Raw genomic sequence first — 25,010 nt, 5'->3', positions numbered from 1 at the left:
CAACTTGGATTCCTTTTGTTTATTCTTCTTCTCTGATTGCAGTGGCTAGGACTTCCAAAACTATGTTGAATAAAAGTGTTGAGAGGGGACATCCTTGTCTTGCTCCTGATCTTTGAGGAAATGCTTTCAGCTTTTCACTATTGAGTATGATGTTAGCTGTAGGTGTGTCATATATGACCTTTACTATGTTGTGGTATACTTTCTCTATGTCCACTTTCTGGAGAGTTTTTATCATAAACGGGTGTTGAATTTGGTCAAAAGCCTTTTCTGCATCAATTGAGATGATCATGTTTCTTGTTTTAATTAATTAATTATTTTTGGCTGCGTTGGGTCTTCACTGCTGCACGTGGGCTTTTCTCTAGGTGTGGCAAGTGGGGGCTACTCTTCGTTGCGGTGCGCAGGCTTCTCATTGTGGTGGCTTCTCTTGTTGCAGAGCATGGGCTCTAGGTGGGCTTCAGTAGTTGTGGCACATGGGCTCAGTAGTTGTGGCTTGTGGGCTCTAGAGTGCAGGCTCAGTAGCTGTGGTGCATGGGCTTAGCTGCTCTGCGGCATGTGGGATCTTCCCGGACCAGGGCTTGAACCCATGTCCCCTGCATTGGCAGGCGGATTCTTTTTTTTTTTTTTTTTTTTTTTGCGGTACATGGGCCTCTCACTGTTGTGGCCTCTCCCGTTGCGGAGCACAGGCTCCGGACACGCAGGCTCAGTGGCCATGGCTCATGGGCCCAGCTGCTCCGCGGCATGTGGGATCTTCCCAGACCAGGGCACCAACCTGTATCCCCTGCCTCGGCAGGTGGACTCTCAACCACTGTGCCACCAGGGAAGCCCAGCAGGAAGATTCTTAACCACTGCGCCACCAGGGAAGTCCGATCATACGGTTTTTATTCTTCAATTTGTTGATGTGGTTATCACACTGATAGATTTGCAGATATTGAAAAATCCTTGCATCCCTGGGATAAATCCCATTTGATCATGGTGTATGATCTTTTTCATGTATTGTTGGATTCAGCTTGCTAGTATTCTGCTGAGGATTTTTTGCACCTATGGTCATCAGTGATATTGGCCTGTCATTTTCTTTTTTTGTGGTATCTTAGTCTGGTTTTAGTATCAGGGTGATGGTGGCCTCACTGAATGAGTTTGGAAGTGTTCCTTCCTCTGCAGTTTTTTGCAATAGTTTCAGAAGGATAGGTGTTAACTCTTCTCTAAATGTTTGATAGGATTTGCCTGTGAAGCCTTCTGGTCCTGGACTTTTGTTTGCTGGGAATTTTTAAATCAGTTTCAATTTCAGTGCTTGTGATTGGTCTGTTCATATTTTCTGTTTCTTCCTGGTTCAGTTTTGGGAGATTGTACCTTTCTAAGAATTCATCCAAATCTTCTAGGCATTTTAGTGGCATATAGTTGCTTGCAGTAGTCTCTTATGATCCTTTGTATTTTTTTGGTGTCTGTGGTAACTTCTCCTTTTTCACTTCTTATTTTATTGATTTGAGCCCTCTCCCTTTTTTTCTTGATGAGTCTGGCTAAAGGTGTATTAATTTTGTTTACTTTTCAAAGAACCAGCTTTTAGTTTCATTGATCTTTTCTATTGTTTTCTTTGTCTCTATTACTGTTCTGATCTTTTTTTTCAATTAATTTTAGTTATTTTTGGCTGTGTTGGGTCTTTGTTGCTGTACGCGGGCTTTCTCTAGTTGTGGTGAGCAGGGGCTACTGTTTGTTGCGGTGCATCGGCTTCTCATTGCGGTAGCTTCTCTTGTTGCAGAACATGGGCTCTAGGCGCACGGGCTTCAGTAGTTGTGGCATGTGGGCTCAGTAGTTGTGGCTTGCAGGCTCTAGAGCACAGGCTCAGTAGTTGTGGCGCACAGTCTTAGTTGCTCTGTGGCATGTGGGATCTTCCCGGGCCAGGGATCGAACCTGTGTCCCCTGCATTGGCGGTGGATTCCTAACCACTGCACCACCAGGGAAGTCCCTCTGATCTGATCTTTATATTTCTTTCCTTCTAGGAAATTTGGATTTTGTTTGTAAGCTTAGGTTGTTTATTTGAGGTTTTTCTTGTTTCCTGAGGTTAAGACTGTATTGCTATAAACTTCTCTCTTAGAATTGCTTTTGCTGTGTCACACAGGTTTTGGATTGTTGTACTGTTTTCATTTGTCTCTTAGAACTTTTATATGTCCTCTTTGATTTCTTCTGTGATCCGTTGGTTGTTTGATAGCACATTGTTTAGCCTCCACGTGTTTTGATTTTTACAGTTTTTTTCTTGCTGCTGACTCCTAATCTCATAGCATTGTGGTTGGAAAAGATGCTTGATATGAGTTCAGTTTTCTTAAATTTACCAAGGCTTGCTTTATGGACCAGCATGTGATCTATCCTGGAGAATATTCCATGTGCACTTGAGAAGAATGTATATTCTGCTGCTTTCAGATGGGATGCATAAATATCAATTAAGTCCATCTGGTCTAATGTGTCATTTAAAGCCTAGATTTCCTTACTGATTTTCTGTCTGGATGATCTATCCATTGATGAAAGTGGGGGTGTTAAAGTCCCCCACTATTATTGTGTTACTGTCAATTTCTCCTTTTATGGCTATTAGTGTTTGCCTTATATATTGAGGTGCTCCTATTTTGGGTGTATGTATATTTGCAATTGTTATATCTTCTTCTTGGATTGATCCCTTGATCATTATGTAGTGTCCTTTTTTGTCTCTTGTAATAGACTTTATTTCAAAGCCTGTTTTGTCTGAAAGTAGTATTGCTACTCCAGCTTTCTTTTGATTTCCATTTGCATGGAATACCCTTTTCCATCCCCTCACTTTCATTCTGTATGTGTCCCTAGATCTGAAGTGGGTGTCCTATAGACAGCATATATACAGGTCTTGTTTCTGTATCCATTCAGCTAGTCAGTGTGTTTTGGTTGGAGCATTAATCCATTTATATTTAAGGTAATTACTGATATGTATGTTCTTATTGCCATTTTGTTAATTGTTTTGGATTTGTTTTTGTAGGTCTTTTTATTCCCTTCCACTTTTGTTCTCTTCTCTTGTGATCTGATGACTATCTTTAATGTTGTGTTTGGATTCCTTTTTCTTTTTTGTGTGTATATCTGTTGTAGATTTTTGGTTTGAGGTTTTGATATAGCAGTCTATACATATACAAGATTGTTTTAAGTTCACTATCTCTTAATTTCAAATGCATTTCCAATATCCTGCATTTGTACTCTTCTCGTGATTGCTGGTTTTGATATCATATTTGTGTGTGGATGATTTCCTATCTTTACTGTATGTTTGCCTTTACTGGTAAGCTTTCCCATTCATAATTTTCTTGTTTCTAGTTGTGGGCTTTTCTTTTTCACCTAGAGAATTTCCTTTAGTATTTGTACAGCTGGTTTGGTGGTGCTGAATTCTCTTACCTTTTGCTTGTCTGTAAAGCTTTTGAGTTCTCCATCAAATGTGAAGGACAGCCTTGCTGGGTAGAGTATTCTTGGTTGTAGGTTTTTTCCTTTCATCACTTTAAATATATTGTGCTATTCCCTTCTGTCCTGCAGCATTTCTGCTGAAAAATCAGCTGATAACCTTATGGGGATTCCTTGTATGTTATTTGTTGCTTTTCCCTTGTTGCTTTTAATATTTTCTCTGTTTTTAATTTTTGTCAATTTGATTAACATGTGTCTCAGCATGTTCCTCCTTGGGTTTATCCTCTATGGGACTCTGCGCTTCCTGGAGTTGGGTGACTATTTCCTTTCCCATGTTAGGGAAGTTTTCAGCTATTATCTCCTCAAATATCTCCTCAGGCCCTTTCTCTCTCTCTTCTCCTTCTGGGACTCCTATAATGTGAATGTTGGTGTGTTCAATGTTGTCCTAGCTGTCTCTTAGACTGTCTACATTTTTTTTTTATGGCAAGGCATTTTATTTTAAATACAGCAGTGTGTCAATCCCAAACGCCCAATCTATTCCTCCCCGCCTTCATTTCTTTTCATTCTTTTTTCTTTATTCTGTTCTGCAGCAGTGATTTCCACCATTCTGTATTCCAGCTCACTCATATGTTCCTCTGCCTCATTCTGCTATTAATTCCTTCTAGTGTATTTTCCATTTCACTTATTGTATTGTTCATCTCTGTTTGTTCTTTATATTTTCTAGCTCTTTGTTAACATTTCTTGTATCTTCTTGCTCTGTGCTTCCATTCTTTTTCTGAGATTTTGGATCATCTTTACCATCATTACTCTGAATTCATTTTGGGGTAGATTTCCTATATCCACTCCACTTAGCTGTTCTGTAGTTTTATCTTGTTCCTTCATCAGGGACATATTCCTCTGCCACCTCATTTTGTCTAACTTTCTGTGTTTGCAATCCCCCAGGCTGCAGAATTATAGTTCCTCTTCCCTCTGGTGTCTGCCCCCTGGTGGATGAGGCTGGTCTAAGAGGCTTGTGCAGGCTTCCTGGTGGGAGAGACTGTTGCCTGCCCACCGGTGGGTGCAGCTGGGTCTTGTCCTTCTGATGGGCAGGGTCATGTCAAGGGGTGTGTTTAGAGGTGGCTGTTGGCTCAGGATGACTTTAGGCAGTCTGTGTGCTGACGGGTGGGGCTGTGTTCCTGCCCTGTTGGTTGTTTGGCGTGAGACATCCCAGCTCTGGAGCCTTCAGGCTGTTGGGTGGGGCCCGATTTTGGCATCAAAATGGCAGCCTCCAGGACAGTTCATGTCAATGAGTACCTAGTACCTTTGCCACCAGTGTCCACACAAGATTTCTTACATTTCACATTCATTTATGAATTTTATATGTCTGTACATCCAGTATAATTTCTTAGTTTTAAAATGATCCTACTTTGCCCAATTTTCAGGCAAAGAAAATTGGTATTGTTGGGAACAAAATCTAGGCAAAAATTGTCCTATTTCTTCCTGAGAAGTATGTATAATGCCTTTCCCCGAAATTAATTTACTAAGGGTAAATTAATTTTGCTCCTTAAATGTAAGCTATTTCTATAGATTATTTTACTCACTGGGGATTATAATAGGAGCAGAACTGAAATGCCAAGGGGCCAATGAATATTGTTTTGGGTAGTCATATTTTCCCTAAGAAACTATTTAGAAAAATAATACTCCAATTAAGTTCAAACAATTTGGCTGAATGGAAAAAGAGAACTGGAACTGAAAAAAGGTGCCGATTAACAGATAGGGTTTATTTTATGCAGGGGTGCAATACTGGATACATAATGAATTGTAAGTTTCTAATAGTCACCTGAGAAGCACTTAGAGCTGGACCAAGCTATAAACGATTTAAACATACTGATCCTATGAAGCATGTATGTATACATATATACACATAATCCTGACAACTGGCAAGAATTTCTATAAAGGTTCACTAATTAACCTTAAAAGCAGGAATATCTTATTTCATTAGTTTAAAATTTCAAATATTTCAAAGGAAATTTGATATTAAATAATTTATTTATCCAGACCAGAACTGTTTTGCTAATTGTTATCATTGGGATGCAGTAGAGAACTGCCATTTTTCAAGCCATTTTTGTAATCCTTTGATTTTTTTGTTTGTTTACAAGCACACTCAGTGTCAATTTATTGACCTCCTACTAAATGACCTATTTCCTGCTTACCTTTCCAGCCTAATTTCTTGCTACAGCCAAGCTGACATTCCAACTTCCAGTTATATCAAACTCCTTTCAGTTTTTTCAATTCATGTGCTCAGTCAACAATATCTAAATGCCAACCACTAAAAGCAAAATAAAACAAAACTAAAAACAAACTAAAACTAAACTTTCTTGTCTCTCTAGGAGGTCACACACCCTCAAGTGCTTATTCTGACATATTTTAGATCTCGGTTTAGGGATCATTTCCTAACAAAATTCTTCCATATAATCCCAGTTTGGCATAAATTCTCCTTCTATACACTTTAAAATATAAATATATTTTTAAAAATTTCAAACTTACAGAAAAATTGCACAGACAGTACAAAGGATTCCCATATACCCTGACACTGACTGCCCAACAGTTAACATTTCACCATATCTGCCACTTGAGAGCAAGTTGCAGACATTATGTCTCTTCACTTCTAAGTACCACAGAGTTTAGTTCCCTAAGCAAGGATATTCTCCTACATAGCCACAACACAACTTTTCAAGTCAGGAAATCCATTGATATAACACTACCGTCCAAAACACACAGATGTCATTTAAATTTTGCCACCTGTCTCAACAATGTTTCTTTTTACTTTCTGGGACCAGGATCTCATGGAACACATGTTGCATTTAGTTGTCATGTCTCTTCATGCTCTTCCAGGTCTTTCTTTAGTCTTTCTCTATCATAGCCTGAACAGTTTTGGAGAATGAGTCTTAAATTCTACAGGATGATCCTCTGATGTCTCTTCATGACCCAGACTCAGGTCTTGCTTTCTTAGGAATACTGCAGAACTGATGCTATACTCTTTTTTTTTTTTTTTTAATGATGATGTTGAAATTCTAGATTATTCAGGAAAGCTTTTCTTTTTTTTAAAAAAATTATTTATTTATGTATTTATTTATTTATCTGGCTGCGTTGGGTCTTCGTTTCTGTGCGAGGACTTTCTCTAGTTGCGGCGATTGGGGGCCCCTCTTCATCGCGGTGCGCGGGCCTCTCACTATCGTGGCCTCTCCTGTTGCGGAGCACAGGCTCCAGACGCGCAGGCTCAGTAGTTGTGGCTCACGGGGTTAGTTGCTCCGTGGCATGTGGGATCTTCCCAGACCAGGGCTCGAACCCGTGTCCCCTGCATTGGCAGGCAGGTTCTCAACCACTGCACCACCAGGGAAGCCCTATACTCTTCTCAGTGTATCACATCAGAGGGTACATGATGTTGACTCATTCCACTACTGTTGATGTTAACCTTATCATCTCATTCTGTTGGTGTCTTCCAGGTCCTACAACACTAGATCATTATTTTTCCCCTTTGTAACTGGTTACATTCAATATTAGAGTTATTCAAAGACTGTCAATATCCCATTCCTCATCAATCCTTTATCAGCCTTAGCATCCATTGACAACTCCTAAGCACTATAACAGTTGCCAAATGCAAACACTGCATGTGTATCATTCTTTCTATGCTTACTAGTTGGCATTCTATTGTAAGGAACAGCTTTCCCTTCTTACTGATTGATACACTGACACTTATGGATTCCTATTCTAATCAAAGGGTTATCATCTATTTACTGTCATCGTTCATTTTAATATTTAAATTTTGCAAGATCTGGCCAGTGGGAGGCTCTTCAAGCTGGCTCTATTGTCCTTTTGAAACATTTCCATCATATTTTGAGCATTTCCTTACTGGTATGAGATGTTCCAGGTTCGTTTCATACTTTTCCTGGCCTAGCTCTGGAATCAGACCTTTCTCCAAAGGGTCCTGATTCCTTCTAGTGGAGGACAGCATTTAGGCACCAAGATTTGGGTTCTCAAAGTGCTCCTTCTTAGTTGAGTACATTGCCTTTTGGCTCTTTCAGTAAATGCTGCACTTGAAAATCTATGTGTATATGTGCACACATATATATATGTACATACATAAGTTTATGACCAATTTTATATCTATCTGGGTGTGTGTGTGTGTATGGTACATACACATACCATAAATTCATACTCTCTAACACCAATTGAACATGTCCAATTACAATCCAAAACCTCAGGATTATTTTCAGTCTTCTTCCTTCTTATGTTTGTAAGTATTTTCTCCAACAGTGAGAAACCTGTCTTTCATTATCTTTAATGAAATTATCTTTATCTATAATTATCTTTAATACCATTATGTGGCAGTACGGTATGACTCCTCCCTGCCTCCCTGAATATCTTGGCATGCAAGGGAGGTAAGGGCTTCTTATGTGCATTTATAGATTCTTTTTCTCTTTATGACATCTTTATTGGAGTATAACTGCTTTACAATGGTGTGTTAGTTTCTGCTGTATAACAAAGTGAATCAGTTATACATATGTCCCCATATCTCTTCGCTCTTATGTCTCCCTCCCTCCAACCCTCCCTACCCCACCCCTCTAGGTGGTCACAAAGCACTGAGCTGATCTCCCTGTGCTATACGGCTGCTTCCCACTAGCTATCTATTTTACGTTTGGTAGTGTATATATGTCCATGCCACTCTCTCACGTTGTCCCAGCTTACCCTTCCCCCTCCCTGTATCCTCAATTCCATTCTCTAGTAGGTCTGTGTCTTTATTCCCACCTTGCCCCTAAGTTCTTCATGACCATTTTTTTTTTTTAGATTCCATATATATGTGTTAGCTTACAGTATTTGTTTTTCGCTTTCTGACTTACTTCACTCCATATGACAGACTCTAGGTCCATCCACCTCACTACAAATAACTCAATTTCGTTTCTTTTCATGGCTCAGTAATATTCAGTTGTATATATGTGCCACATCTTTATCCATTCATCTGCTGATGAACACTTAGGTTGCTTCCGTCTCCTGGCTATTGTAAATAGAGCTGCAATGAACATTTTGGTATGTGACTCTTTGAATTATGGTTTTCTCAGGATATATGCCCAGTAGTGGGATTGCTGGGTCATATGGTAGTTCTATTTGTAGTTTTTTAAGGAACTTCCATACTGTTCTCCATAGTGGCTGTATCAATTTACATTCCCACCAACAGTGCAAGAGGGTTCCCTTTTCTCCACACCCTCTCTAGCATTTATTGTTTCTAGACCTTTTGATGATGGCCATTCTGACCGGTGTGAGATGATATCTCATTGTAGTTTTGATTTGCATTTCTCTAATGATTGATGATGTTGAGCATTCTTTCATGTGTTTGTTGGCAGTCTGTATATCTTCTTTGGAAAAATGTCTGTTTAGGTCTTCTGCTCATTTTAGGATTGAGCTGTTTGTTTTTTTGATATTGAGCTGCATGACCTGCTTGTAAATTTTGCAGATTAATCCTTTGTCAGTTGCTTCATTTGCAAATATTTTGTCCCATTCTGAGGGTTGTCTTTTGGTCTTGTTTATGGTTTCCTTTGCTGTGCAAAAGCTTTTAAGTATCATTAGGTCCCATTTGTTTATTTTTGGTTTTAGTTCCATTTCCATAGAAGGTGCGTCAAAAAGGATCTTGCTGTGGTTTATGTCATAGAGTGTTCTGCCTATGTTTTCCTCTAAGAGGTTTATAGTGTCTGGCCTTACATTTAGGTCTTTAATCCATTTTGAGTTTATTTTGTGTATGGTGTTAGGGAGTGTTCTAATTTCATTCTTTTACATGTAGCTGTCCAGTTTCCTTGGCACCACGTATTGAAGAGGCTGTCTTTTCTCCACTGTATATTCTTGCCTCCTTTATCAAAGATAAGGTGACCATATGTGCGTGGGTTTATCTCTGGGCTTTCTATCCTGTTCCATTGATCTATATTTCTGTTTTTGTGCCAGTACCATACTGTCTTGATTACTGTAGCTTTGTAATATAGTCTGAAGTCAGGGAGCCTGATTCCTCCAGCTCCATTTTTCTTTCTCAAGATTGCTTTGGCTATTCGGGGTCATTTGTGTTTCCATACAAATTGTGAAATTTTTTGTTCTAGTTCTGTGAAAAATGCCACTGGCAGTTTGATAGGGATTGCATTGAATCTGTAGTATGCTTTGCGTAGTACAGTCACTTTGACAATGTCGATTCTACCAATACAAGAACATGGTATATCTCTCCATCTATTTGTATCATCTTTAATTACTTTCATCAGTGTCTTATAATTTTCTGCATACAGGTCTTTTGTCTCCTTAGGTAGGTTTATTCCTAGATATTTTATTCTTTTTGTTGCAGTGGTAAATGGGAGTGTTTTCTTAATTTCACTTTCAGGTTTTTTATCATTAGTGGATAAGAATGCAAGAGATTTCTGTGCATTAATTTTGTATCCTGCTACTTTACCAAATTCATTGATTTGCTCTGGTAGTTTTCCTGTAGCATCTTCAGGATTCTCTATGTATAGTATCATGTCATCTGCAAACAGTGTCAGCTTTACTTCTTCCTTTCCAATTTGGATTCCTTTTATTTCTTTTTCTTTTCTGATGGCTGTGGCTAAAACTTCCAAAGCTATGTTGAATAATAGTGGTGAGAGTGGGCAACCTTGTCTTGTTCCTGATGTTAGTGGAAATGGTTTCGGTTTATCACCATTGTGGACGATGTTGGCTGTGGGTTTGTCAAGTATGGCCTTTATTATGTTGAGGAAAGTTCCCTCTATGCCTGCTTTCTGGAGGGTTTTTATCATAAATGGGTGCTGAATTTTGTCGAAAGCTTTCTCTGCATGTATTGAGATGATCATATGGTTTTTCTCCTTCAACTTCTTAATATGGTTTAACACATATATTGATTTGCATATATTGAAGAGTCCTTGCATTCCTGGGATAAAACCCCACTTGATCATGGTGTATGATCCTTTTAATGTGCTGTTGGATTCTGTTTGCTAGTATTTTGTTGAGGATTTTTGCATCTGTGTTCATCAGTGATATTGGGCTGTAGTTTTCTTTCTTTCTGACATCTTTGTCTGGTTTTGGTATCAGGGTGATGGTGGCCTCGTAGAATGAGTTTGGGAGTGTTCCTCCCTCTACTATATTTTGGAAGTGTTTGAGAAGGATAGGTGTTAGCTCTTTTCTAAATGTTTGATAGAATTCGCCTGTGAAGCCATCTGGTCCTGGGCTTTTGTTCGTTGGAAGATTTTTAATCACAGTTTCAATTTCAGTGCTTGGGATTGGTCTGTTCATATTTTCTATTTCTTCCTGGTTCAGTCTTGAAGGTTGTGCCTTTCTAAGAATTTGTCCATTTCTTCCAGGTTGTCCATTTTATTGGCATATAGGTGCTTGTAGTAATCTCTCATGGTCCTTTGTATTTCTTCAGTGTCAGTTGTTACTTCTCCTTTTTCATTTCTAATTCTATTGATTTGAGTCTTCTCCCTTTTTTTCCTGATGAGTCTGGCTAATGGTTTATCAATTTTGTTTATCTTCCCAAAGAACCAGCTTTTAGTTTTATTGATCTTTGCTATCGTTTCCTTTATTTCTTTTTCATTTATTTCTGATGTGATCTTTATGATTTCTTTCCTTCTGCCAACTTTGGGGATTTTTGTTCTTCTTTCTCTGATTGCTTTAGGTGTAAGGTTAGGTTGTTTATTTGAGATGTTTCATGTTTCTTAAGGTAGGGTTGTAGTGCTATAAACTTCCCTCTTAGAACTGCTTTTGCTGCATCCCATAGGTTTTGGGTCATCATGTTTTCATTGTCATTTTTTTCTACGTAATTTTTGATTTCCTCTTTCATTTCTTCAGTGATCTCTTGGTTATTAAGTAATGTATTGTTTAGTCTCCATGTGTTTGTATTTTTTACAGTTTTGATATCTAGTCCCATAGCATTGTGGTCGGAAAAGATACTTGATACGATTTCAGTTTTCTTAAATTTACCAAAGCTTGATTTGTGACCCAAGATATGATCTATCCTGGAGAATGTTCCATGAGTAGTTGAGAACACTGTGTAGTGTGTTGTTTTTAGATGGAATGTCGTATAAATATCAGTTAAGTCCATCTTGTTTAATGTATCAATTAAAGCTTGTGTTTCCTTGTTTATTTTCATTTTGGATGATCTGTCCATTGGTGAAAGTGGGGCGTTAAAGTCCTCTACTATGATTGTGTTATTGTTGATTTCCCCTTTTATGGCTGTTAGCATTTGCCTTATGTATTTTTGTGCTCCTATGTTGGGTGCATAAATATTTACAATTGTTATATCTATTTCTTGGATTGATCCCTTGATCATTATGTAGTCTCCTTCTTTGTCTCTTGTAATAGTCTTTGTTTTAAGGTCTATTTTGTCTGATATGAGAATTGCTACTCAAGCTTTCTTTTGATTTCCATTTGCATGGAATATCTTTTTCCATCCCCTCACTTTCAGTCTGTATGTGTCCCTAGGTCTCTGAAGTGGGTCTCTTGTATACAGCATATATATGGGTCTTGTTTTTGTATCCATTCAGGAAGCCTGTGTCTTTTGGTTGGAGCATTTAATCCATTTACATTTAAGGCACTTATCGATATGTATGTTCCTATTACCATTTTCTTAATTGTTTTGGGTTTGTTATTGTAAGTCTTTTCCTTCTCTTGTGTTTCCTGCCTAGAGAAGTTCCTTTAGCATTTGTTGTAAAGCTGGTTTGGTGGTGCTGAACTCTCTCAGCTTTTGCTTGTCTGTACAGGTTTTAATTTATCCATCAAATCTGAATGAGATCCTTGCTGGGTAGAGTAATCTTGGTTGTAGGTTTTTCTCCTTCATCACTTTAAATATGTCCTGGCACTCCCTTCTGGCTTGCAGAGTTTCTGCTGAAAGATCAGCTGTTAACCTTCTGGGGATTCCCTTGTGTGTTATTTGTTGTTTTTCCCTTGCTGCTTTTAATATTTTTTGTTTGTATTTAATTTTTTTTAATGTATTTATTTATTTATTTTTGGCTGTGTTGGGTCTTCGTTTCTGTGCGAGGGCTTTCTCTAGTTGTGGCAAGCGGGGGCCACTCTTCATCGCGGTGCGTGGGCCTCTCACTGTCGCGGCCTCTGTTGTTGCGGAGCACAGGCTCCAGACGCGCAGGCTCAGTAGTTGTGGCTCACGGGCCTAGTAGCTCCGCGGCATGCGGGATCCTCCCAGACCAGGGCTCGAACCCGTGTCCCCTGCATTGGCAGGCAGACTCCCAACCACTGTGCCACCAGGGAAGCCCTGTATTTAATTTTTGATACTTTGATTAATATGTGTCTTGGTGTGTTTCCCCTTGGATCTATCCTGTATGGGACTCTCTATGCTTCCTGGACTTGATTAACTATTTCCTTACCCATATTAGGGAAGTTTTCAACTATAATCTCTTCAAATATTTTCTCAGTCCCTTTCTTTTTCTCTTCTTCTTCTGGGACCCATATAATTTGAATGTTGGTGCTAGATTCTTATACCTCACTTTTATAGAACTTATATATGATCATGGCTTGTTTTCTTCTCTGTATCCCCAGCAGACTGTAAGTTCAGAGAGTGAAACCTATCTGTGCCTTTTTGGCTCAGAGTAACAAATATTTATTGAAGGAATAAAACAAAGAGTTTTCATTAGACAATTTTAGGAATCATCAGTGATAAAGGCTTAAGAATGGACTAGATTTAAGAAGTGAGATGAAAAACGGTCAAAGAATCAAAGGTACAATTTTCTTAAAATACCAAAAAGAGGTAGGAAAGGAAACAAACTGCACAGGTATGAAATTAGCCAGGGGACCAGGACCAACATTTCAGAATGCATGAGGGGGAATTTCCAGAAGAAAGGAATGGGCAGCAGTGTCAAAAGTTATAAAGTGAATTAGGAGGAGGAGTGAAAATGTATGACTAAACATTATCTTCAATTGTGAGTTTGAAGTTTCTTCCTTTTTTTTTAAAGTCTCTAAGTGGTTTAAGTCTTATACTCTTATTGTGAATTTCTAAATCTCATTGGTGACACCATGTTTTATCACTGGAAACCATTTTCTTCAACATTTTACTTTTTCTTGTTGATCTTGGAAATCAAAACAATTGAGAAGTCTTTCTGCTATTATCACTTAAAAATATAGCATAATTCTATAGAAATCTTGATCAATGTCAAGCTGTCTTTCAAAATGAGTGTCTTTACCCAAATTTAACTCTTTAGTCACCAGTGTTTGTCTTTTGGTAAGTCAAATCTCTAACTTTTAAAACATTTTGATCAGTCCCAGGATGACCAGATGATGGTTTTGTGCATCAAAAGAGCATGATCACTAGATTCTTTAAACCTTTAATATCAGGAAACATAAAGAGATTTATACATCTTGTGGGTCAATATACATTCTCATATTTGTCAACATGCTAAATGTATTCCATTGAGACTTAACTAGTCAAAAATTTTGGCACACATTTTTTGTTCTATAAAAGATCTTCATTCTGACAGGGAAATTGACACTAATGATGAGAATGCTTAATAATAACAAACATAATATCAACAAAAATATATACTTGTGAGCCAGTACATCTGTGCCAGGAATTGCGCTAAGCATTTTATATTTATTTCCCTCAATGCTTACAACAATCCCACGAGGTTGTTATTATAAATCCTTTCTGATGATGAGAAACTGAGCTTTAATACAGAAGTAAGTTTGTTAATTTGTCCATGGTTATACTATCAGTAAGTAGTAGAGCCAGGACTTCAAATCAGATCAACATATTCCAAAAGTTCTAAAAGATAAGCCTTAAATCCTAGGATTTAAAATAAATGAAATAACATAAAATGTTACTAAGTATTTTATTTTATTTTTTTACAAGTTTATTGGAGTATAATTGCTTCACAATGGTGTATTAGTTTCTGCTTTATAACAAAGTGAATCAGTTATACATATACATATGTTCCCATATCCCTTCCCTCTGGCATCTCCCTCCCTCCCACCCTCCCTATCCCACCCCTCCAGTCGGTCACAAAGCACCGAGCTGATCTACCTGTGCTATGCGGCTGCTTCCCACTAGCTATCTACCTTACGTTTGGTAGTGTATATATGTCCATGCCTCTCTCTCACTTTGTCACAGCTTACCCTTCCCCCTCCCCATATCCTCAAGTCCATTCTCTAGTAGGTCTGTGTCTTTATTCCTGTTTTACCCCTAGGTTCTTCATGACATTTTTTTTCTTAAATTCCATATATATGTGTTAGCATACGGTATTTGTCTTTCTCTTTCTGACTTACTTCACTCTGTATGACAGACTCTAGGTCCATCCACTTCATTACAAATAGCTCAGTTTTGTTTCTTTTTATGGCTGAGTAATATTCCATTGTATATATGTGCCACATCTTCTTTATCCATTCATTGGATGATGGACACTTAGGTTGTTTCCATCTCCGGGCTATTGTAAATAGACCTGCAATGAACATTTTGGTACATGACTCTTTGAATTATGGTTTTCTTAGGGTATATGCCCAGTAGTGGGATTGCTGGGTCATATGGTAGTTCTATTTGTAGTTTTTTAAGGAACCTCCATACTGTTCTCCATAGTGGCTGTACCAATTCACATTCCCACCAGCAGTGCAAGAGTGTTCCCTTTTCTCCACACCCTCTCTAGCATTTATTGTTTCTAGATTTTTTGATGTTGGCCATTCTGACTGGTGTGAGATGATATCTCATTGTAGTTTTGATTTGCATTTCTCTAATGATTAATGATGTTGAGCGTTCTTTCATGTGTTTGTTGGCAGTCTGTATATCTTCTTTGGAGAAATGTCTGTTTAGGTCTTCTGCCCATTTTTGGATTGGGTTGTTTGTTTTTTTGTTATTTAGCTGCATAAGCTGCTTATAAATTTTGGAGATTAATCCTTTGTCAGTTGCTTCATTTGCAAATATTTTCTCCCATTCTGAGAGTTGTCTTTCGGTCTTGTTTATGGTTTCCTTTGCTGTACAAAACCTTTGAAGTTTCATTAGATCCCATTTGTTTATTTTTGTTTTTATTTCCATTTTTCTAGGAGGTGTGTCAAAAAGGATTTTGCTGTGATTTATGTCATAGAGTGTTCTGCCTATGTTTTCCTCTAAGAGTTTGATAGTTTCTGGCCTTACATTTAGGTCTTTAATCCATTTTGAGCTTATTTTTGTGTATGGTGTTAGGGAGTGATCTAATCTCATATTTTTACATTAAGTATTTTAAACTAATTAGTAATTCAATGAAGGAATTTCTTGCTGCACAAAACATCATTTAGTTTACAGAAGATTCATCATATGATTCCAATAGTGAGCCCCTCTAGGATCTTAAGATTCTGGTATATATTTCCTTGAATACCATTATATGTATATAATCTTCTCACAGAGACTAAACACTCAATGATGATTAAAAAATAGTGAATTTATCTATGCCTTTACGATGTAATTCAGTTAACAATTTTTACCTACCAAAAATTTTTAATGGGCCCCCTCAATTACATGAAATGAAGTAGAATCAAATAATTAAGAAATTTTGGAACTAGAAGGGATTTTAGAAATACAGGCGTCCACTCTCGTTTTACCTCTAAGACAAGCAAGTCCCAGAAAGGTTAAGTGACTTGCTAAAAGTCATACTTTGCTGGGCTTTGCTGGCATTTGGATAAGATGCTTGACACATTGAGGTCCTGCCAGCAATACCACTGTCATTTTTTTTTTCCTGTAAAAAGGCAGTATCAGTAGAAAAGATATTAAAATTCAGAAATGTGTCTTTCAGTGTGGAAAGATATTTGTCTCCAAATTACAACTCACCATTTGACATATATTTACTTATTTATTTTTCTTTTTTCTGTATCTCAACCACTGTAACTGCACTGTCCAATATAGTAGCCCTTTGCCACATGTGGTTATTTAAATTAAAATTAATAAAGTTAAAAATTCAATTCCTCAGTCACACTAGGCACATTTCAAGTGCTCAAAGGTCCTCAAAGTACTAGAGCTACAGCATATGACAGTACAGATATGGAACATTTCTCTCTTCCCAGAAAGTTGTTGGGCACTGCTGCTTTAGAACGCCAGTTCCATGAGAGAGGGATTCTCATTAGTTTGTTTTCTGATGTATCCCCCATGGAGAATGGTGCCTCGCGCATAGTAAACCTCAACTAATTTTTGTTGAATGACTATTTCTGAGAGTGATTTTTGTACAGCCCTGTGAAGTTTTCAATCATATATATGGCAACGCATTTTTTTGGTATTATGTCCAAAAAGGGAATATCTGTGACAAAACGGCTGTAAAATAATGAGATGCAGTTTGGCAAAAGAAGTAAACATTGTACCAAAAAGCCCGATATACTGCTAACTTAAATTGAGTAAGACAGCACAGTGTTCACTATGTAAATTTTTCTTGATTTGGGAAGGAGAATGAATTTCTTCTTTGCCAGAGATTTTGAACTTGTTAATTTCCTTTGTCCTACAAAGGTAGAAAATAATTGGAAAAGATATATATCCCAGGACATGGTCATAACTCAAAGTCAAAAGAAAATAATATATTTTTCATTGTGTTTCACTGGATTTTAAATAATAATTTAAATACTTTAACAGTGTAATTAACACAATAGAGATTTACTACAGTCTTCTTTACCATTTCAGCTATAAGACTCCTATCATTTACTCAGTGTAGAACTTAATTCTCTTTATGCAGCTGAAGTCCTTCTCTTATGTTTTCATATTGATATCATTAACTAAAAGTCAAATTCTACATATGAAATATTTTAGAAAGACAAAATTACTGGGAAAGGACATGCTAAATAGCATTCATTCTGAAAAACAGAACATGTAAGGAAGAGTAAGTGTAGTATGTTTAAAATATAGGTACCTTGGTTATATGGGGGAATACAGTACATTTACTTTCAGTATATGAGTAAATGTCCCAACAACATGTTTTTTTTTTTTCTGCTTAAATGCTTGCTGATTTTTCCCTATCTGAAAAGTGAAGAATAGTCTTCTCAAGATTTGCCTATCCTTAACATCCATTGTTTTTCATTTTATCATGTATAGTAAGAACTATACATTCAGTATTAACAAAGAATAATCTCATATACTGAATAACCAGAAGAATAAAATATCTGTACTTTCATTTACATATATAATTAACTAATAATGTCTTTATCCGGTCACAAATAAAATTCCTGTTCTATGCAAACTTTAAAAATACAGAAATTAAAAAAAGAAATCACCCATAATCCTATCACCCAGAAATAAAGGATAAGTCCCTTACAGTCTTTCTGGTGTGTGTGTGTGTGTGTGTGTGTGTGTGTGTGTGTGTGTGTGCGTGCGCATGCACGCTGGGGGGTGTGGAGTGGAGGAACTGAGTTTGTACAGTGATATATGGTAAAGGTGACATACCACACAGGTTTGTGACTTTTTTACATTTGGTAATAGATCATAAACATTCTGTCATATCAATAAGTTTAATCCTATAACATACCTTTTAATAACTGCATACTATTTCACCATTTGGATATACTATAATTTATTTAACCACTCATTCATCTATTATTGGACAAATATCTTCGAGACTTTCAGTAGAATGGTCAGATGCAGTGTGCTTTTAGAATGTCAAAATCAGCTTTAGAATATAAAATGGTCAACAGCATTCACTATGTTACCTCAATTCACACACCTGTTTATAGAGTTTCAGGAATGGTGAGAAATTCCAATTCTCTAGGGTCAATAAATCAATAGTTTATTCTTGGTGTCACTCATTAACAGTCTCTATATTTCTGGCTGTCTTGGTTTTCTTAGCATAGTGTTGAATGATCACTGTGAATTTTTCAGATTAAACATTTTATCTATGAGAAGGATAAAGACCTCCAGTTTATGGAGCTACTTCAACACCACCAACCTATTCTGACAGTTGAACCAATTCCGGTGTAATTTCTATGTTTCATGTGTTCTCTCATAGATATTTATTCTTTGCAACATTGCAGATTTTTGTAATTTTACTTTGCTTTCATAATTTTAGATACTATTACCCTTTCTTGCATGTTTTGGGCATAGTGATTTGATACCATGTTCCAAATACCCAGTCCATAAATATATAAACAGTATAAGTAAGCCATTGTGGATTTAGTTCAGACTCATGAAAACCATCTCAGAAGTACTTAAAAATTATAGTCTAATCATTAGTAATTATAAATTCTGGAGAAGCTGTTTATTAAAGGATTGTCTTTTACATATTCAAAATGACTAGTCAACACCACTGAAGAAGTTAATAGCGTACTTTTTATTTTCTTAGATACAGTATACCAATAGAAGAAAATTTTATTAGTTTATGATCATTTTAAATAGACTAAATAAAAAATTTAACATTTGTTTTTATATACATCATTCCAATTAATCACAAAGATAGCTTTGCCAATTCTACTTTAATGACTACATAATGAAATTGAAGAAATGTTTTGTTGTTTGAAAAGGTCATGCTACTAAATAGTTAATAGTGTAAACATTGTTTTAGGAAATGTTTAACAGTTTGCTCAAAATTCTTTAAAAATTAGTATAAATGTAAATTATTATAAATTTGAAAGATAGATGTTTGGATTAATGAAGCTTAACTATATATGGGGAGGGGGGCAAAAAAGGGCCACTCATAGAAGAGTACAATTGTTTTAAAATATACTCAGGTAAAGACTGTTTAAAAGTCTTGAGGAAAAAGAACCTGTATTATAACTCTTTATTACATTTAACTTTTTAATTGCCTCTTTTAAAAATCCAAAGGTTGTTGTTCTTAAAAAAAATTTCAAACAATCTAGATTTACAATTCCACATTTCTGCCACTAACCCATTCTTCCTAAAAGTGTCTTTCATTTTGTCAGTTTCTTTAGGTGTGGAACTTAGTATCTTATACATAGCAGGCATTTCAGCAATGTCAGATGGATGCAATTCCAATAACTCTATGAGATTTTCATTATTCATATGCAATAAATGGAATCAGAAAAATTCATACATGCTTGTACAAGAAATTCACATTTCCCTAATGGAGATTTTCACAAACCTCTTATATCTACAAAATACATAAAGCTATGAATGGAATGTCTGAAACACCATGAAGACTGCAGTGAAAGATACAACTTTCTGTCCTTAGAAAAGGAAATTTAAAAGACTCAGGCACGTATAAGTAGATCTGACTGTCAATACATATAGGTTCACCCACAGAGAAAGTAAAACTCCCATATGTTGAAACCCTTGGCATCTGTGCACTTCTTTTTCCTATTTCATGCCATGTTTCCCTGGCCCTATGTACCGAATGCATTTTCAGTCTGAAGGAGAAAACTCCAGCTGCTAATGTGAGGACTTCTAGCCCTGTAACCATGAGATGACCCAGCACTGCTGCCTGCTTAGAGTTCTCCCCTGGGGGTGAATGTGGGTGCTGGCACTCTTTGCTGTGCATTAGAAGCAGAGAACACAGCAATTGGGACACTTCAAGGACACTGCATAATTTCAGTAAGAGTTAGGAGAGGAGAAGGAAAACTCCATTTCTATCAAATGTGCTATCAAAGTAAGCACAGCTTTCTTGTTCCATCTTTTGGTTAGGAAGGAAGTGGAAATTTTTAAAAAATGAAAAAGATTTTATTGTGATAAAAATAATAAACCAGGGTTTACTTTAAATCTGGGAAAATGATGTATACAAAAACAAAGAAAGTGACAAAACAATCATCTTGACATTAATATTCCATATGGTTAAGCATTTAATTTCTTCTTGTGTTACATATGTATATATATATATATATATACACACACACACATGCACGTTGTCTCTATTCTAAACCTAAACTATAAGCTACCTGCAAGTAAAAATTGTGCTTTATTCTCTTTAGTCAATAAATATTTATGTTATTGATAAACTATCTGAGGACGAAAGTCTATGAAATCGCAGAGCTCTTGTAGATAAAGATAGTTGGATGATCTGTTGTTAACTATTATTAATAGATCTAACCCTTCTAGAAGCAGCTAATTATATACTTGATATGCCACTATAATTGGGCAAAATTAGTATGTTACAGCCATGTTCTTGTAACTATATAATATAAAAATAAGCTTAAGTATGTTCATAGAAAATTTTATTATCATCCTTCACAGTATAATCTGCATTTACCAAAATTATATATATTTTGAAAGGTAGCTTCAAAGTATATGGTAGACTCCAAGGGTCAGCAAACTTTTTTCTGTTAAGATCTAGACAGTAAATATTTTAGGGTTGCAGGCCACCTATGGTCTCCATCATGATCACTCAGATCTGCTACTGCAGTGTAAAAGAAGCCATACACAATACATAAACGAATGAATGTGGCAGTGTTCCAATAAAATTTTATTTACAAAAAGTCAGCCAAACTATGGGCTATAGTTTGCCAACCCTTAATGTAGGTTATACATCACTAGAAGTAGCGTAAAATGGGATGAAGAATAATTTAATATTTTTATAGGAGAGAAATATATGTGACATTTTCAAGATCTTTATTGACTCTTAAAAAAAAAACGCAGTAAAAAGCCACCAAACTTAAATAACACACACAAATCTTACCTGGTTAGGTATCCTCAGTGGGGGCCTTGGACCTCCAGGGTACCGAGGTGACATAAAAGGCTATTGAAGTAAAACAAACAAATAAAACAAAAAAACAATGTAAAATACAGATCTGACAATAAACTGCTTTTAAGAATTTTCGAATTATACAAAACATAAATCAAATTTACTTATGTGGCTGATTTCAGTAGAATAAAAGCTTTCAAGAAAAATTACCATCCTATTTTTTATTTTGTAGAATATCTGGAAAAATTCCAAAGAAATCATTAAAAAATCGAAGATGACTAAAGTAACTGTAGCAAAAAAATTGTTTAATGCTATCTAATTGGCAAAAAGTAAGACTAAGAAATTTAGGCAACTGAATCTTAGTAAAGACTTCAGGAAGAGGATCACTGGCTACATTATTATACAAACTGGATTCTGAATTACCCAATTCGGTTATCATTTTCCTCTAATAATTTTGACTGAATTACCCAATTTGGTTATAATTTTCCTCTAATAATTTTAAAGTTGCCAAATTTCTTCATCTTTTCTTTTGTAGTTCCATTTAAAATGGTAAATTTGTTTTCCAAGGGACATTTGTGGTTAGGAGAGCTTTGGCTTTCTTTCATTAAGGGTTTGTTATAATTCAAAATCGACTATAAATTTTAAAATTGAAATTTCTTTGCATATTTTGAGCCTAGCAGACTATGAGGTATGTACTTTTTTTAATAACCATTTTTTATTGAAGTATAGTTAATTAACAATGTTGCATTAGTTTCAGGTGTACAGCAAAGTGATTCCATTATATATATACATATATACACACAGACATATATATACATATAAATATAGACACATATATATTCTTTTTCATATTATTTTCCATTATAAGTTATTATAAGATATTGAATATAGTTCCTGTGCTATACAGCAAGTCCTGGTTGTTTATCTATTTTATATATAGTAGTGTGTATATGTTATGTTTTTAATTTATTTCCTCCCGTATGCCCTCCTCCAGAAGTCCAGAAGAAAAAAATGGCCTTATATTAAAACTCAAGTCAATTTATCTTGTTAGATGAATCAGAGGCTGCTAAGATGTGCTGATTCTGTCAGTCTTGAAACTGTCTGAAAAATATGCTAAAAGTATCATTTTAGTGATTGTCCAATGATGAGTGGAAGGAGAATATTTTTGATCACTCAGATTTGGGTACAATTTATTTTTAAGTTTATTCCTAAAATTATTCAAAATTCCATTTTTATAGAAAAATATAATTTTGTTTAATTATAATACATAATTACATGTAATATAAGCAAATTATCAACTCTAAAGGGTTGAATATTAAGTAAAATATTAAGAATGAATTAATATAAATTAAGAATCAATTTACCAAAGGCTTGGGCAAGCCAAATCTATAGTACTTTACATAATTAAATACCACATTTATAATGAATTTTCTAAAAATATTTTTAGAAATTAGGCCTGCAGTTCTAGGGCTATTTTAAAAGCAGCAGCTGAAAAACAAAATTCTAGCAAATTTATGTGGTATAGACTTTTCTATAATATCTTTTGGAGGGTCTGACAAACGAACAAGAAGAACTTTAGAATTAAGCAATTTGAGTTTTTACTTGCTGAGTTCTTATATGTTAACATATTCCTAGGAGATCATTTTAAATGGACAGAAACAGTAGATTATTCAGGTAATAGTGTCACCTTCGGCTGATAAAACTTAAGTGGATTTTCCAGTTTAAACATTTAAAAAATGTTTAGTTTTCACACATTTGATTAAAGTTGACTCTCATCATTTCTGAAGCTCTACTCTAAATTGGATTAATTAGTTAACTATACTGTCAACTGGGAAGCTCATCCCAAAATTCACACTCCCTCTGCTACTTTTCTAACCACCTAATTTCATTTATGAAACTGTCTTATAAATTCTGGACTCACTTAAATAAGTTAATAATTAAATATCATGTCATTGATTTTGGAATGGTTGCCTTCCTTTCACAAAGTGATGTTTTATGACATAGTCACTAAGCCCAAGTACAATATCAATTTAGTGTTTGAGACATGGAGAAATAAAAATAGGTTACTGATAATTCCTGTCTATAATAAAATCACTTCAAAGTGGAATGAATACAAGGTAGAAATGGTTAAAACACTACTAAATACTGATAACCTTGAAATGTACCTTATTTGAAACAGGGCATTTGAGATTTGTATGTTTCTCTGAATGTAAAATAATGTTGTAGTGTTAATATAAATGGACTATTTGAAAAGAGAAAAATTTTCTCTAATCAATGGCATTGTGAATAAATGTATTTTAACAGGACTGTTGAATTCTCCTATCTGACCATGAGGCCCCATCAAGGGACTACTAAGTGGGAGAGGCAGTGCATGTGGTAGTTGCGAACCTGTAGTCCCCTATGGAATAAGATTGCGAGAGAGAAAGAGTCTCTTTTAAATTTATTTCCTCTTGTATGCCCTCCTCCAGAAGTTCAAAATTTTTTTTAGCCAAAAAAAAAGAAAGAAAACCACTTCTATTTATCAATCTATAGCTATACAATTAAAGCAAAAAATAACAAAAATATAGTTAGTTTAGATAAAAAACTACTACTTTTCCCTAAAATATAAACATTATTATGGTTAAAGAATTTTAATATCAAATTAGTGCTGTTATAAGCTCTTAATATTCAGATTGATTCTTAAGATATCTAGTTAACCACCTAGGTGCTCAACTGCCTACTTGTTGAGGTACAGACACAGCAACAGAACCCAAAAGAGTTTTCATGTTAGCAAATGAGAATATTCTACTAATATTCTGTATTTCACTATTCAGAAGTCAATTTGCTTTCAAATATAATTTAAGGTATTAAAACAAGTTTAAATTCTTTTATGGTAAAATGCTAATCTAAGAGATTACTTACTGATATTATAAAGTATACCTACTGATATTATAAAGTACATCTATCAACAGACCTTCAGTACTCTCTGCATTAATAACCTGGGAAGAACAGGTTCCTCAAAAGAGCCCTTAGCTATGAAAGTATGCTTACTCTTAATATTTGGGGAAAATTTTTTTAATAGTTTGGGCATCAAAATATGTGCTTGAGGGTGTCAGAATGATGAATCAATATTTTAAATGGAAAAAGCCTTCCCCTTGAAAAATGGGCTAAAAAGTTATTTATAATGCATGTGGAAAAAACATTTGACTGGGAGTCAAAGGCCTGGATTCTAGTTTTTGCACCACCAATAATTAGCAGAGGGACCCTAAATTAAAAACCTTTCAGGGCTTTAGTTTTCCCAACCTTAAAATGAGAGAGTTGGACAAGATGATCTCAGAAGTCTCTTGGGAAGTAATAATTTAAAACCCCTATGATACTGAATGTCAATATTATGACATGGTATGAGTGTGTTTCGTGTTTGGTAATTGCAATCATTGTTGGTTTTATTCTGGTCATCCATTTACAATGCTTGGTGTCAGTTTATTTATCTCTTGTAAAAATAAAATGCAGTGTGTGTGTGTGAAAAAAAACAAAAACAAAAACAAAAACAAAACATCAATGCTAGTAGAATAGGTAGTTTAACTCTTCAAATCAAGATATACAATTTCCAGTTACTTGGAATATTTTTACTTCTTAATTTTTAATATTTCATAAAAGGCCTTTTAAAATATAGTTTATACTAATTTGTATTATTTCCTAATTTTGAATCTGCATCCACATAGTGGTCAGTTGGTATAATAAAGAATAATACTTGATTCTTAAAAAAAAATAAAACCCCCATGATTCCATGTTAATTATTTCCAGCATTACCCTTAAGTATAAAGATTAGCATACTGTAAATAGCTATAAATATTTGAAGTGTGTGTGGGTGATATCAGTCTATGCTCCTAAGGCACAAGCTATCTTTATCAAGGAGATAGAGAAGCTTATTCCCATGCTTTCCAGAGAAAAGAAAACTGATATATGGAAAAAGAAAACTTTTTCCAGAGAAAAAGAAAAACTTAGGTAAAGAAAAAAAATACTCCAACAAACAATGATGCCCTTTGTTCAGATGAA

The 25,010-nt window shown here is 35.5% G+C and overlaps 1 protein-coding gene across 5 annotated transcripts in view; it reads right to left on the bottom strand.

Moving 5' to 3' along the window:
- Positions 1 to 25,010, bottom strand: part of SSBP2 (single stranded DNA binding protein 2) — a gene marked incomplete at its 3' end in the record, with an annotated part of 303,480 nt that overhangs the window by 51,526 nt on the left and 226,944 nt on the right. For all 5 annotated transcript variants that reach the window (XM_082622326.1, XM_082622324.1, XM_082622328.1 and 2 more), the window contains one exon: positions 20,970 to 21,029. In XM_082622326.1, the coding sequence (XP_082478452.1) occupies positions 20,970 to 21,029 (60 nt within the window). The remainder of the gene's footprint in view (positions 1 to 20,969; positions 21,030 to 25,010) is intronic.

The sequence above is a fragment of the Mesoplodon mirus genome (genome assembly GCF_964341445.2).
Source record: "Mesoplodon mirus genome assembly, chromosome: 5".
Taxonomy (NCBI): domain Eukaryota; kingdom Metazoa; phylum Chordata; class Mammalia; order Artiodactyla; family Ziphiidae; genus Mesoplodon; species Mesoplodon mirus.
Note: the sequence above shows the minus strand (reverse complement) of the source record. Positions and strands in the feature narration are given on the sequence as shown.